At 38.0% G+C, this 15,891-nt stretch overlaps 1 protein-coding gene across 9 annotated transcripts in view; it reads left to right on the top strand.

Annotated features, from left to right (window-relative positions):
• Positions 1 to 15,891, top strand: part of ptprub (protein tyrosine phosphatase receptor type Ub) — a 215,085-nt gene that overhangs the window by 186,121 nt on the left and 13,073 nt on the right. For 7 of the 9 annotated variants that reach the window (XM_079625170.1, XM_079625167.1, XM_079625168.1 and 4 more), the window contains 6 exons: positions 4,102 to 4,138; positions 5,940 to 6,037; positions 7,944 to 8,060; positions 9,831 to 9,985; positions 10,923 to 11,058; positions 12,091 to 12,240. In XM_079625170.1, coding sequence (XP_079481296.1) covers positions 4,102 to 4,138; positions 5,940 to 6,037; positions 7,944 to 8,060; positions 9,831 to 9,985; positions 10,923 to 11,058; positions 12,091 to 12,240 — 693 coding nt within the window. The remainder of the gene's footprint in view (positions 1 to 4,101; positions 4,139 to 5,939; positions 6,038 to 7,943; positions 8,061 to 9,830; positions 9,986 to 10,922; positions 11,059 to 12,090; positions 12,241 to 15,891) is intronic. The other 2 variants (XM_079625169.1, XM_079625165.1) reach the window with 1 other exon arrangement.

The raw sequence follows: 15,891 nt of genomic DNA, 5'->3' as shown, positions 1-15,891 counted from the left end.
GGAACTAGCTTACACAAGAATAAATGAGCAATTTAAAGGAGAAGTGTGTATTTTCTTCTATGTTAAAATACTTTCCTAGCCTAAAAGCCTAGCCACTTGTTTAATTTCCCTGAGAAGTGGAAAGACAATTTCAAAAACATTCTGTTGTTTGAACATTTCAACCAGCCCCACATAGCAACACTGATTCAACCACTGGAGTGAGTTTGGGGGCGTGGCTATCAGTCTGTCCAACCAATGGCAGTTCAGGAAGCCTTTTCGAAAGCAATTATTATTTTTTCGATTCTTTTTGATGGCGCTTGAGGAACAGAAATAGCACACTTCACACTTTAAGGTTAGTCTGCAAAGAATTTGCCCACCTTCACATCCAAAATGTATGCCTCCATTTTAAGTGTTTCCCTGGCGTGAAGCTTAGCCAGCTAACACAAGTCTCTCTTTCTTTCTTCCTCTAATTCTCTCTCTTTCTGTCTGTGATCTGTTAATCCTCTAGCTCTTTTCAGCCTCTCATTAACTAGAGTCTGTCTTGTCTTTTTCTACCCCCCTTCCCCACCTCTTCGACTTTGGACCCTGTAGATTCGGATAAACAGGGAAGTAAGTACTTCGCTGCTCTTTCTTTTCTTTCTCTCTGGTTTCTTTCCCTCTGTTCCCCCCATAGATCCCGTTTTTGTGTCATGGCATTGCTCTGTTTGGATTACTTAAACATGAGGAAGAGTGGCTCCGTGACACACAGATCTCCTTTATATTCTTCCATAAAAGTGATCGCATAAAACTTTCAGGTTCCATCTGTTAAATTTCTTTGATTTATTTCTCACGGTACCTAGTTTGCAGTTTCTCTTTAGAACAAAAAATATATATTTTCCCATTGTCAATTCCGCTCTTTTTAAAAAATACAGGTGGTGAGAGGGGTCAGAGGTCAGGGGGTTAGTCTAGAATAGTTGCTGGACGGAAAAATCCTAAACCAGCCTAAAGGGGTTGCTGGTCTTAGCTGGTTTAAGCTTGTCTCTTATCTTGGCCAAGCTGGTGCTCAGGTGGAGGTCAGTCTCCCAACCTGACCAGTTGAACAGTGCCCAAAACCCCTTTAAATCCAGATTTTGTTTGGCCATCAAAGCTTGAGAGACTACTGAACTGCACCTGAAGTTTAGCAGACTCTAACTTTATCTTTAACATTGATTTAAAATAAAAATCAATGAAGTCTTGAATAAATAAAAGACTTGAAGACCATCTGACCACTCTGCTAAACACCAACTTGGCAGGCTGGGAGACCTGCTAGACCAGATCGAACCAGTTAAGACCAGCAAACCACCCGAGGCTGGTTTAAGCCAGTGTTTTATAATTATTATTTTCACCAGAGCTCTTATTACTGATGGCGTATGTATGAAAAAGAGCAGGGTCACACTTCATAATAACTTTTATAAATAAAATGATATAATTATTAAACAACAGATGAGTAGCTGCACATTTTTTAATATCAACAAATGAGAATATAAATCAGCGTTTATTATACATATGTAACACTTAAAAGATAATTCGTTTTTCAAAAGTTATTATAAAATATCAGTCACAGAGAACTTTGGAGAAAGCATTTTGATCTCTTGAGCTTTTTATGCAGTGCATTAATAGCGTTATTTCAGAGTTTTAAGTTGCTAAGTGTTGTAAAGTGTTGTGTGAAGCCTTTTTTATTGTTTTTGTTTGCTTGTTTTTCTCCCTTTAATGAGCTTCTGTGTCCTGTAAACTTTCCTTCTATTTTCAAATCAACCATTAAATTCATAACTTTAGGCACGATGTATCGTCATCTTGATATATCGTATTAAAGCTGCATTTCAGCCACAGTGGTTTGTTGCAGTTGCAGCTTTGGGATTGTGATATGATCATCACGAATTTGATGGCAGATAGGGCGACCTGTGAACTGAATCATTACTGAGATTCCCTATCGCTGTGTGTCCTTGAGCAAGACACGTACCTCACATTTTCTCCAGCGGGACGGTCACTGTTAGTGCGCTATAAATCCTGTTGCACTGCTGTGGAATGTACTACACCTTCGTTTATTTATTTTTAAGACCTATATGGCTGACCTGTGCTCTTTTGGCCATGGTTGTCTTAGATTTGGAGATTTATATGGAGACATAATACTATAGTATTTGCTGTGTTTCATTTGTTGTGAATGAAAGCGAGGCTTTGGGGATTTTTTGGGGGATTACAGTACAGTTTTTAACACATTTGCAAAATATAAAATTTCATTCTACGTTCTAAGGTTGGAAATCATAAGATGAACTGCTAGCTCACACAGTATAAATGAATCATGTATAGCCGCCTTTATGTGGAGTCTTTGACAATGAGGTCTTCGTATTTGGGGTCCCTGACATTAAAAATGTTTGAAACCTTGAGTAAGTAATAGAAAATCATGCTACTACTTTATGAATCAGCAGGACAAAGCTTTTTTGGACCGCAGTTATCTTCCAAACGTTTTTCCCTGTAAACCCCATAGAGTGATGAATCCTTTCTATGTGGAACAAACATCCCCCACCATTTCTTTTTCCATCTACTGTGTGTCTGTTTCTATGTTTGTTTGTACAGTGTTCAGGAAATAGCTCGGCCCAATCTAAAATGTAGTGGGCGTCTGCAGTGTTCTAAATGGAGCAGCAAATGCTCAGCAACAATAAAGAACATGTCTCTATTATTCTGCTAACGTCTGTTTAATGAAAACAGATCCAGTTTTTGGGAGCATCCCCAGGTAGTTCTTTGAAAAGGCTTTGCTTTGATGAATAAATTGCATGTTTTGAGATGTTCCTAGAGTTTCTTTCTCCCTGTACATTCCAAACATGAGCTGATGGAGGAATTGTGTTGGGAGCTGATGTCCTCCATGATGAGTTTTATGTTTGGGCAAATGACTATTACTTTTTTTGCAGAAGCCTTTTTGTTTGTTTGTTTGTTCTTTGTTACTCTCCAACACTATTAATGCAAGTTTACAAACACACTAGCTACGCTACTAACTTGACTAAATTTTTTCGTTTGCTTTCAGTTTTCGGAATAAAGTATCTTTTCCCCTAAGTCCCCCAAAATGGACTTACTTGTCAGTGAGTTATGTTAAACACACTCTCCTTAGCAATTCTTGAGTAGTGTTGGGAGGTCAGATTCATGTTAGTGAATCAGTTCATTCGAATGGTTAATTTCAGTGGTTTAGTTGTTTAGTTGTGGTGTAGATTTGTGTTTAGAGTTGCTGTCATCTTAATTTAGATCCTCATTTTCTGTTCCAGGCTAAACATTTTTTTACCGGTAATCATTTAATATATTTATTTAATTACAGATAAAATGCCTTTGTAAATCTCTTCAATGCAGCTACCTTTTATTTGTAACTTATGTAGCTAATTACAAATCTTGACCGTATAGCTTAAAGATGCAATCAGTAATTTTTTCCTTATTAAAATATGTTTACCCCTAAAGAAATGAATATTACTGGTAGTAGAAGATACATATTCACAACATGCTTAATGCATCTGCTTTTTTTAATTCTGTTAATGCATTTTACATTATAATATATAATGGAACCAAACAAAAATTAGATTAATCTAGATTAGTGTTTTTTTCAATCGAGTCCCAATTTAAAATCATGCACACCTATGTAAGATGAAGATTGCAGTCATTAGTCGTTAGTAGCCTAAGAAAAAAATATTAATTTTACATAAAGTAGATCAGGGGTGTCCGAACCCGGTCCTGCGGGGCCGCTGTCCTGCAGAGTTTAGCTCCAGCTTGCCTCAACACACCTGCCTGGAAGCTTCTTAGCACTGGTTAAGGTGTGTTTTATTGGGTTTGAGCTAATCTCTGCAGGACAGTGGCCCTCCGTGAGCAGGATTGGACACCCCTGGAGTAGATCTTCTAAGACATCGTCGCCATGTTGCGATCATTTTCAACAAACAGTTCTGAGAGTAAATCAATCACGGTTGATTTTGATAGTAGCTTTCAAAGCAGACTTTTGAAATGGACAGAACTAAAGACCTTGGACCTCTGAGGAACATTTGTTTTCTAAGAGGAGTGAGATACAAACAAGTGATGTTTCTAGGACACAAAATGCTTACACAGCACGTCACCTCTCTCTCTTTCTTTTAGGGTTACCATCGATCCAACCACTTCATCGCCACTCAGGGTGAGTATCTTTGTCTGGACAGGACTTGTGAATAGGTGTGTGTGTGTGGTTATGTCTGGCAGTGTCCATTCCCAAGAGGGAGAGCCTCTTTTCTCTCTTCAGTTTGAGCCTTTGCGTTTGTGTGTGTGAGAGACTGACACGTTGAGAACACAGAGATCTTTCCAGATGGAATCTAATGAGTTCTGATCCAGGAAATTATAGAGGTGTGTGAATAGAGATGCTGCAGCAAAGTCGGGATTACCACCTGCTGTCTTCTTACCCGAAATCCCCATCAAAACCACCAGCACAATGACTACAGGACCTTGGGTGGAGAGGAGTCTCAGATTGTGTTCACTGCAATCATTTTTGTAAAATATTTTGGTCTTGTTCTTGAATAATAATATTTAAACATCTGGATAAAATGTTTATTTATTTATTTATTTATTGTTACCTTATGGCAATTTTTTCTCTTGCGTTAGCCATAAAAATCTCTCTATTTTGTTATATTTATATTTAAAACAAGAAAAGGCAATTTGCTTATACTGTGGTAAACAAATGTCCATACAAAGATACAGTAGTAAAAGATGAAATCACCTAATTTGGGCTTCAGCTAACAGTCCCAACTAGGAAATAGGGCTTCATGAACATAATAATGTAATATTTAAAGTGCCCCTATTGTGATATTTTAAACATTTATAATTTTGTCTCCTAAAGTTTGCATGGATCCAAGGTAAAAAACAACAAAAAACACTTTCATTTTCTCAAAATATACTTTGCAGCATCACCTCTTTTCTCACAGTGCCTGAAATGGCTCAGTAAATGATTAAGCTAAACTCCTCCTTTCCAAGAGATTCCTCTGCTCTGATTGGTCAGTTAGCCCAGTCTGTTGCAATTGGTCTACCGCTTACAGTGCATGTTGGAAATTAAACGGCCATTACCATATCTGAATTTCAGCTCCGTACTCTTCCTCGGTGCTTGTATAAACAGTGCTACGAACAGTGTAATAATGGCGTTCGTTTTCCCGCATCAATTCCAGCCTGATTCCTCATTCTCAGTGCATGCAAAGTGTATTTGCAGCGCAGAAATCCGCTTCTTCTCGACATGTCGACAACACTAAAATGTTTGAGTGCGGGTTAAAGTACCAAGTAGACGTTGTTCACAGGCAGCCAATGAAGACCATAGGCTGGTATTATGCAAATTTGTTACAAACCCACATAGATATTTTACAAAACTGAGGCTGGAATTGTTGAACTCTGAACTCTTTTCGGCAGTTCAGAATCAATTATTTATTTAGGAGGCAATCATTTGAAAGGTAATATTCGAAAACCATAATAGAAGCACTTTAAAATCTCAACATGCAAAAAAACTAGCTCAGTTTAAAAACTATAGAACTCAATGGAATGTCCCCCACCGTGACAGACACCGTGTGTGAATGTGAGATAAATATCAGACATAAACCGTCCCCTATTCCTTTCTCAGCTCTATTAAAACAAGGTCACCCTCTTCTCTCATCGTTTCAGATCTCCCATAAATAAATCATTATACATGTTTGTGGTTTGTCTGTCTTTCCCCCTTATTGAATTTCGAGGCAGACTCGATTGATGAGAGAAATTAGCTTTTTCTATCAGAGAGCCACTTCCTGCTGGGGTTAAAAACGGTTCTATTCTCCAGAAATGTCTGCTATTGAATTACTCTCTGTGAGGTTCTGGATTACTGAACTGCCTTATAACATGCAATGACACTTGGTAAATTAAACCCGCTGTCTGGAGCATTGGCTGCCATTATATTGAGTGTGTTTGTGTGTTTGTCTGTTTGTTTGCAGGGCCCAAGCAGGAGACAGTGTATGATTTTTGGAGGATGGTTTGGCAAGAGAACTGCTTTAGTATCGTCATGATCACCAAGCTAGTGGAGGTGGGCAGGGTATGTTCTAGAACCTTCCTCATCTGCACACTAACCCATGAACTAAAGACACTCCCCGTTCACAACAGCCCTTCGCATTTCATTCGACCATCACTGTTTGTGTATTTGTGGGTCTGTGACTTTTATGTGTGCTTGAACATATGTACATTGATTTTAACATCACATCCCATTCATCAGCCATCAGTGGACTATGTTTGGAAATATTATGTTTTATATTTGATTATTACTGTATGCACAAGAATTAGCATTTAACACTGTACCATATAAATATTGTTTTTTTTAGACATTTGGAGTACCTTGGAGTATCATGTAAATACCATGCTATATGAATATGATAATCATCTATGCATGGTTCAGTTATGATATTACCTGATATTATATATACTATGGTATTGAATGATTACCATATTCATGTTCTGTAAAATGTACAGTGTCATGTAGAGAAGCACTTATGCATATACATGTACAGTATCGGTACTATATAGGTACACATACTGTAGCTGGTTTCTGAGGTTTTTTTAAATGTATTTATTGAAAATAAATTTTAAAATTATTGATTTTTGATATTCCATTGTGCATGCTTATTTTCACTATTTTTACTTTTAGAACATGCACTTCATCTAACACTCACTTAATGTTAACCTAATAAGTTAAATATAATCTCAAACTTAATAATGAATATCCATTTTCATACAGTACATTATAATGATGTGATGCCTAAATTCACTTAGCATGTACATTTATTGATTGTACTTTTCAGTGTTTATTTTAGTGTTTAGACAAAATGGTGAAGTATTTTAATATCTGAAAATAATTATACAGGTCCGAAAATCCAAGTTATGTCATGATACTTTTTGTTAGTGCAGGCTATATGGTATACATCAAAGTACAGTGATATTATCATATGATACCTTCACTGTACCATGGTATCACCACGGTACAGTGCCATTATCACATGCTTTTGTCAAATATATATGTCTGTATTGCTGTCAACTAAAAATAAGATTTGAAGTATCTTTCGTTCAATCATAATTCCCACTCTCATGTAATGCGATCTGCTCCCTTGCTTTGTGGCCCACTCGTTCCAGCCTTTTTAAACCACCTCTATTTCTTCCTCCGACATAATTTCCTCTTTCATTTTCCTCTCCACACCTGCATCGCCCCTTCAGCGCTTCGGAGACAGCGTCTGCTGACAACAGTCCTCTTCACGGCCCGTCCCTGCCCTCTTATGAAATCGGGGCTCTATTATGAAGAATGCGCTTTCCCACGTGATGATAAAAGCTGTGAACAGCAGGGATAAATAGATGATGGCTTAGGTCTGACAGCAAATCTTAACAGTTTGTGTGACGATAATAAGCATGCAGAAATAACCCCAGTTTACAGTACACAAGGAGAGACTTTTTCTTTTTTTAAATCATTTTGAAAATATTCAATATGCATATATAAATGTCTTAAGGTAAATCAGATTGTTAATAATTTATTTTGATTATGATTGTTAGTAATTTTAACAAACATCTATTTTAGCCAAGTGCATTTAAAGTGTTAAAGTATATGCAAGAAGTAAAACATTACATATCTATTTTTTTTAAAAAGAAGAAAGGTTTGTTTTCTATTTAGTATTTCATTAAATTAATCAAATTTGATTATTTTCCTTCACATATTTTATTTAAAAAATTTAACATGGAAAAAGGCCATGCAGATATTTTGAAAATTTTTGATCAATAGTGAACAGACAGTTTGGACTTATACATGAAAAGGAATCACATTTTCTGACTTTAATACCGTTATTGCTGTTAAAACATCTGGCTTAAACACTTTCATACTCATACAAGGAAGAATAATGAAACTTATGTAATGACATGCTTCATAGTGTTTTCTAACCTGAGTTTGTTGGTTTGTCTTTCAGGTGAAATGCTGTAAGTATTGGCCAGATGAGTCAGAGATGTACGGTGACATAAAGATCACGCTGCTGAAGACGGAAACTCTGGCGGAGTATACAGTGCGAACTTTTGCCCTGGAGCGGGTACGAGACCATTTCTTTTCCTCTAGAGACGGGACAGGAAATGATGGGGAAAAGAAGGGTTGCATCTCCCGCATGTCACAGCCTCTAAGCCACGGCTCCAACATGCTCTCAATTCTCAGAGAAGCTTGTGTGATTTGCTTTGCCATTTGATATGATGAGATCTGCTACGCACGGATTAATGTACAGTCAGCAGGCCGTTATCGCAAAATGAAAACAGACAGGGTGATCAGGTCTCGCGTTGCATATCTCGTATCAAGTCACATTACCCTGCTTATTACACTCTCACACGCACACCAAATAAATAAATAAATGCACATAAATTATTGATTTTGAAATCATTTTGTTATATGAGAAGAAAGAGCCTTTATGATATGAGAGACATGAAATTAGCACAGCTATTTCAGAACATTTTCTTTTATCATCTGTACAGTTTAGCATCATTATACAAAAGTATTTGACCTAAAGGCCTGACGATAACTATCATTCTAAGTTTATAAGAGTAGCAGAATCCACACCACAACTATAACGATAATGGCACAGAGGATTTAAATCATTACAATCCCATTCAAAACTATTGTTTACAGCTGGTGAACGATAAAAACTTTGACAGCCAATCAGAATCCATCCTGCTTTAAAGAGCTTGAGCATTTAAAGTGGCAGATGAGAAAACCGCAGTGCACTTATGATGAACATAACAACATCGATCATTGGTGTGGATGCTAATATAATTATCGTTATAGTTCTCTTTATAGGTATCATCCTTGGGTGTGAGCGGGCCTGAAGAATGCCATTATTGACTAATCAGAATCAAGTATTCCTGGCCGTTCTAATAATATGTGTTGCTATGCTGATATACATAGGCTCTTTGCTAGGATTAGGGTAGAATGCGAATTGTGTGCGTGTACTCTTTTTGCGTGTGTGTGTGTTAGGGGAGAATATGGAGTGACAGCCCTTTAAATGAAATGGAGAAAAGCGCCTGATACCCAGCAGAGACCCACGAGCTGTCTGTTCGAGGATTAGAGCTGCCTCATCTCAGAACGCTTTTATGGCAGGCACATTAACTAAAGCATCTCTTTCTCTCTCTCTCATTATCTCTCTCTCTCTCTCTGTGATACAATGGGCTAAATGTGGGTGCGTTTACCGAAATTAGCTGAATTTAACCTCTTCCACCTCACCCCCCTGTCTTCTCTTATCATCCTCTTAGCTGCCCTGTGGAGGCGCAGTTCCGTCGACAGGCTTTGATGTGAGTTTTGTGCTTGCCTCGGCCCTGTCAATCAAACACGGGCTGTGGGTGGAACGGTGTGCTTCTGTGTGTTTGTCGAATGGCCCGGAAAGCTCCACGTAACCATCAGACGGGCTTTTGGGTGAAGCTCTCCTTGCGTGTATCCAAACAGACGAGCAACTGGAATGCAGTAATAGGAAATCTCTTAGTGGCCTGTCAAGTAGACACACGAACCTCCCCTGAGTGGAACCACTGTTTATTTTACTGTCGCTTTTGCTAATTCATCTGGGTTTCTCTTAGGTGTCTTTGAGCCATAAAATGAAAAGGGGCTTGATCGTGATCTCCACTACTCGTAACCTAAAGCTACAAACCATACAAGCATATGTTGGAGCCGTGGCCTGGTGGTTAGCGCACGTGGCCTGACACATTGAGCCAAGATGCTCATATGGACAATTCGGGTTCAGGCTGCTTGCAAATGGCAAAAAAAAAAAATTATATTAAATTACACATGATATTAGATACAAGTGTGGAGCATGTTTGTCTTTCAGAGGGGATACTCTGCCAAACACGAAGTGTGTCAGTTTCACTTTACATCATGGCCTGAACATGGAGTCCCGTACCACGCCACGGGTCTTCTAGCCTTCATTCGCCGGGTCAAAACCTCCACGCCACTGGACGCAGGGCCTGTGGTGGTCCACTGCAGGTATAGAGCTCTTTATCTCATCACATTAACTGCTAATGTTCGACAACCAGAAAGTGTCTAAATATGTCTTGATTTTGAACAGTATGCACTGCCATTTAAAACATCACCAATGCTGCATTTATTTGATCAAAAATACAGTAAAAGCAATAATATTGCGAAATAGCATTACAATTTAAACCAACTGTTTTCTATTTGAATACATTTTCAAATGTAATTCATTCCTGGGATGGTAAAGGTGAATTTTCAGCAGCATTACTCCAGTCTTCATTCTTCAGAAATCATTCTTATATGCTGATTTGGTGCTCAAGAAGTATTTTATATTATGTTGGAAATGTTGGAAACAGTTGTGCTGGCTGCTTATTATGTTTGTGGAAATAGCCTTTTTTCAGGATTTTTTGTTGAATAGAAAGTTTATGAATAGCAGCATTTATTTGAAATAGAAAGCTTTTGTAGCATGATAATGTCTTTACTGACTTTTGATCAACATTGTGTGTATTTTCTGAATAAAAGTACTAATTTCTTTAAAAAAAATCTCAAACTTTTGAGAGGGTAGTCTATATATTGGGTTATAGCATACAACCAAACAAACTTCTTCTTTTTTTCTTTTTTTTTGTGTGCGAAATCTTTCACTTGAAAAGTCTTTTTGAAATACTCCAATGAACTTCAAAGAATGTCATGGTAATATCATGTTACAGGATAATAAAAAAAACATGATATTGACATGTCTAAACATCTGGTTTAATCTTTTTTGGTACTTTTTTGTTAGTGTTTACTGTCAACTGTTGTTATCTTGGACTTTGACGTTGACCTCCTGCCAGGTCGAACAGGACTGCCTCAAAACTTCACCGGCTTGATTTTTGGTTCATGTCCAACCAAAGAAAAAAACACTGTCCCACGTCATAATTTCTGACAGACATCTTGTGTTCTTCCTCTTCAGTGTGGGGGCAGGCAGGACCGGCTGCTATATCGTGCTGGACGTGATGCTGGACATGGCAGAGTGTGAAGGAGTGGTGGACATCTACAACTGTGTGAAGACCCTCTGCTCTCGTCGAATCAACATGATCCAGACAGAGGTGCAGACGCTCGCATGTTTACCCATAACTCTCTGTACCCAGACATGGCAGGAGACTTAGCAAATGAGATCTCTTGTATTTGCAAAGTCATAAGCTCTGTGGGTGTTGCTATGAATATTCAGAATGTTTAGCTTTGGAATGTTATGAAAATTGTGTATGGATAGGTGGGAAATACGCAAAAAAAAAAATCCTCTCTTGCATCTGTCCTCTGTGCGGAGGCATGTGCCTTTGCTTAGATGTTCCCGAAATTTACATATCCAAACTTTATTATGTAAATCCCACAGTCATTTGACTGTTTAAAACATTAGTAATTATTTACCAGATGCTTTAATTAAATCCATCCGCAAGTGTTTGTTTTTGTAGAGCGGTGTATACACTCGCAGTCCCACTTTGAAACATGCCACACATTTTGTTTGCGTTCAAACATGGAGGTTAAACAAATTCTGCTACTGGCATCTATTTACTCGGTATCGTCCTTTATCTTTCATGCATTCTTTCTCCTCTAGTCCTCTCTTTTCTATTCTCCTTGTTCCTGTTCTGATCTTTTCTCACTTCATCTATGAAGGGCGTTTTTTTCACAGAGACGAGGGTGGCGGTGAAAGCCTCCTGCAAAACTTCAGACGATAAAATAATCGACAGAACAAAATCGAAACAAAGCAAATAGAATCAAATATTAGATTAAATTGCTTGTAAACATGTTTTTTGAAAGTACACTGTCTAACAGCAATACCAGTGGATAATGCTTCAGAGGCTTTGCTTGAGCTCATTTCGAAATAAAGGTGAAAAATCTCAGGAAGCAGTGCCTCCGTGTCACTGTGACTGGCTGATTATATGCACGTTAATCCATTGATGTCTTGCCAATCATCCACACGACAGCAAATCCACATGAATGCCTCCGACTGGATGGAGTAATTGCAGAGCGAACGGCTCACCCACTCGGACATCATCACTCTCAGTCAAGTCTGAATCCAAATGTAGTCTACCACAGGAAGTATGTAGCTATGTCTTTGCTCTTTCTCTCTCTCTCTACAGGAGCAGTACATATTCATTCACGATGCCATCCTGGAGGCGTGCCTGTGTGGGGAGACGGCCATCCCTGTGAACGAGTTCGCCCTGGCTTACAAAGAGATGCTGCGGGTGGACTCTCAGAGCAACTCTTCACAGCTTCGAGAGGAGTTCCAGGTCTTTGTTTCTCTCCTTCTCTCATACTGTTTTCTAGTTTTCCCCGACGTCATTGGTGCAAAATCCCACATCACTGTGTACATTTAAAACTTTATATATCTTCTGATTGGCTGTGAATGTCACATTCAGAGATGCTCCGGAACATCAATCAGAACCGACCGGTTTTTGCTCCAAACACGCAATCTTTTTTGTTTGTTTGTTAGTTTTACTTTGGCCAATCTCTGGCCAGCACTGATCAATCATTTCCCAAAAATGTAATTTTTGTGGAAATATTATGGAGGAAAATACTGTACCAGACACAGCACTTTTTGTGATGCTTGAAAATTTGGTTGAAAATTATAAATATTGAATTGGGGGTCGGGGTGGGGGTGTATATGAATGTATCTCTGAAGGGAACTGTCATCAGAATGGTTTTGATGGTATGTTTGCCTCCTCATACCTCCATATAATGCTTAAGTTATAAGTATGATGCTTCTGGGCGCATCAGTTTCAATAAATGACCTGAACAGGGCAGGAAGTTTGAGTTCTGAAAGTTACTATTATTAACACCATAAATTGAAAAAAGGGAAATGGCATTTTTCTAATTCCTCTATAAGTATATAACTTCTTGTGAAGTTCTGCAAATGTAAATTTGCTCAGTGGAGCAAAGCAAGTTTGATAGCAGCAGTCAAACAAGACGCTGAGCTACAAAAAGTGTGAAATGCGCTGCCACATAGATTAATGATCAATACTGTTGAATAAGTGTGGCTAGACATTCAGGGGAAATTTAAATAAACGTTTCAACTATTTAAAAAAAGGCCAGACTGTGGAAGTCTCCAACGCAAGATGCGCCAACATTCTGTAGCGTATGTACATCTGCATACAGTAACACAATGATTTCGAGAAAACAGAGCGGTAATAAATGACAGAATGTTGGAAACACTTTCAAAACTTTTCGTTTGTAAATGCGGGCATCTTATGTGAAGGTTCTTCAGTAAGGAGGCTATTGATTACAGAGGTTTAATAATAATAATAATAATATATTTTATTTATAACGCACTTTTCATTCCAGAAAAATCTCAAAGTGCTACACAGTAAAACAACAGTAACTAAAAACTAATAAAAACAATTAGCACATAAAAGCCTTTCTGAATAAAAAGGTCTTCAGATCTGCTTTAAAAGTGTCCAGGCTCTGTACTGCTCTCAGCTCACTTGGGAGGTGGTTCCAAAGCCGAGGTGCAGCTGAACAGAAAGCTCGGTCCCCCATGGTACGAAGCCTGGTGATGGGGACCTGAAGAAGCAGGTGGCCTGATGATCTGAGGGTGCGGGGTGAGGATTTCAAAATGATGAGTTCTTGTAGATATGGTGGTGCATGTCCGGTGATACATTTTTGTGTGAGCAGGAGGATTTTGTAGTCGATTCGGAATGAAACAGGGAGCCAGTGCAGTGAATGTAGAATGGGAGTTATGTGGTCATATTTTCGGACTCTCATTAGGACTCTGGCAGCGCTATTCTGGATGTATTGTAGCTTCTGGATATTTCTGCCAGAAATCCCAATAAAGAGTCCGTTGCAGTAGTCAAGCCTGGTGGAAATAAAGGCATGAACAAGTTTCTCTGCATCTGGAAGAGTTAGAAGGGGACGGAGTTTGGAGATGTTTCGAAGATGGTGGAAGGAGGTTTTGCAAATGTGTTTAATATGGTCATTGAAGGTCAGCTGCGGGTCAAACCGAACCCCTAGGTTTACGACTGAGGAGGAGAAAGTGATGACCTGGCCGTCATAGATGATCTGAGATATGGGAGAGGAGTGTATCTGATGTGGGGTTCCAACAAGTAGTGCCTCTGTTTTACTGGAGTTCAGCTGGAGGAAGTTGCTTTTCATCCATGCCTTTATCTCATCAAGACATGTGGTGAGTCGCGACAGGGCTGTGGAGGAGTTCGGGGCAGTTTTGATATATAGTTGCGTGTCATCAGCATAACAATGGAAGGATAATCCATGTCTGCTGATGACAGAACCGAGGGGAAGCATGTAGAGAATGAATAAGATTGGGCCAAGAACCGACCCCTGCGGAACACCACATGTTTAATCAATGATTGTTTTACTAGACTGCCAAACATAAATAATAAAGGTTGTAGTGCAAAATTTATAATAATAGAAGAAATACCTTGCATTCCTTGTCCAGTGGGAGCAGTATTAAGTTGTGTTTCTCTTTGCGACAGATCCTCAGGTAGCGAAAGGCCAGTGAAGGTTATTTAATACCGTTCCAAATGTGTTGCTGAGAATACTTTTATTGATTCAGAGGGAGGCAGGCTGAACTATCCTTGCTTTCCTGCACTTACCTCTACATTGCATTTTTCTGACTTTATGTTCCAGGTAAATTGTAAGGCATTCATTATAAGCGATTTCTTGCTGAGGCTACAGAAGTACAGAAAGGCAGATTTGGATTACAGGGTGTAGATTTTGCTGTAACTCTTAGCTGTTGATGGAGGATATTATAATGGGATTTGTACATCTATATCACAACAATATCTTTTCTCGTGAATTATGGCTATATGTTCCTTGGCTCTAGAAGAGAACAGCAAATCTCTTTACCTTTTGGTTTGCACAGGGAGTCTGTTTGTTAATGTGTCTGTTTGAATAGCACTTTTTTTCCCTCTGACTTTAATGAGCTCATAGAAACTGTGTTTATTATGTACTATGAGGTTGGCCTGATTTTGCGATTTTGTTTGGTAATAGCAGTAACAGTGTGGAGGAGTCAAATTTAATTTGTTTTAAAGCTAGATCCAAAAGCTGTTGTTGGAGTTGAAGGCACATCTGCGGTCACCAGATGCACAATACAATTAGTGCATAATGGAAATCTTCATAATCACCAATGGGCCAGCAGGAATCACTCTTGTTTTCTCTCAACTAACTTTCTTTCTTTCTTTCTTTCTTTCTTTCTTTCTTTCTTTCTTTCTTTCTTTCTTTCTTTCTTTCTTTCTTTCTTTCTTTCTTTCTTTCTTTCTTTCTTTCTTTCTTCTTTCTTTCTTTCTTTCTTTCTTCTGCTTTTTTGTTTTCATGTTTTTTTAAAAAATAATGTTCCTACTTTGTGTGAAAAGAAGAAGAATTGTGAAACAAATTATAATTGGGACTTTATATGTTAAAAAATGCTGCTTTATATAAAAAAAAATGCAGCTCAGTTTCTCCCAGTTGTGACAGTATTTCTCACAATGTAACTATTTCTTGTAATTGTGACTTTATATCTCTCATTGTGACGTGTGATCACATTATTTATTTATTTAGTTACTAAGAATCTTGCTTCCATAGGTTTCTTTTTAATTTTCCGTTTTTATTTTCTCCTATTATATCATGAAGAATCAAAGTTTGTGTTTCCGGTTCTCTAAATGTCTTCCCCAGTCCAAAAAGAGCATTTGGAACAGTTAATTTAGGATTATTTATATAGTAATATGCTATTTGATATTTTGAATGAGCTATTTTTTTTCTTAATTCTATTTCTATATTTTGTTGTACATTTTAAAAGTAATGGGTTCCTTTTCTAGTTACTTGAAAAAGTATTACGTAACTCAAGTTACTTGTAATGCATTTCCCCCAACACTAGTAATATGCTATTTGATATTTTGAATTAGCTATTTTTGTTTCTGTTTTTTTTTTTTTTTTTTTTTTTGTTATGTGAT

This window comes from Phoxinus phoxinus (assembly GCF_949152265.1).
Source record: "Phoxinus phoxinus genome assembly, chromosome: 10".
Classification (NCBI taxonomy): Eukaryota; Metazoa; Chordata; class Actinopteri; order Cypriniformes; family Leuciscidae; genus Phoxinus; species Phoxinus phoxinus.
Note: the sequence above shows the minus strand (reverse complement) of the source record. Positions and strands in the feature narration are given on the sequence as shown.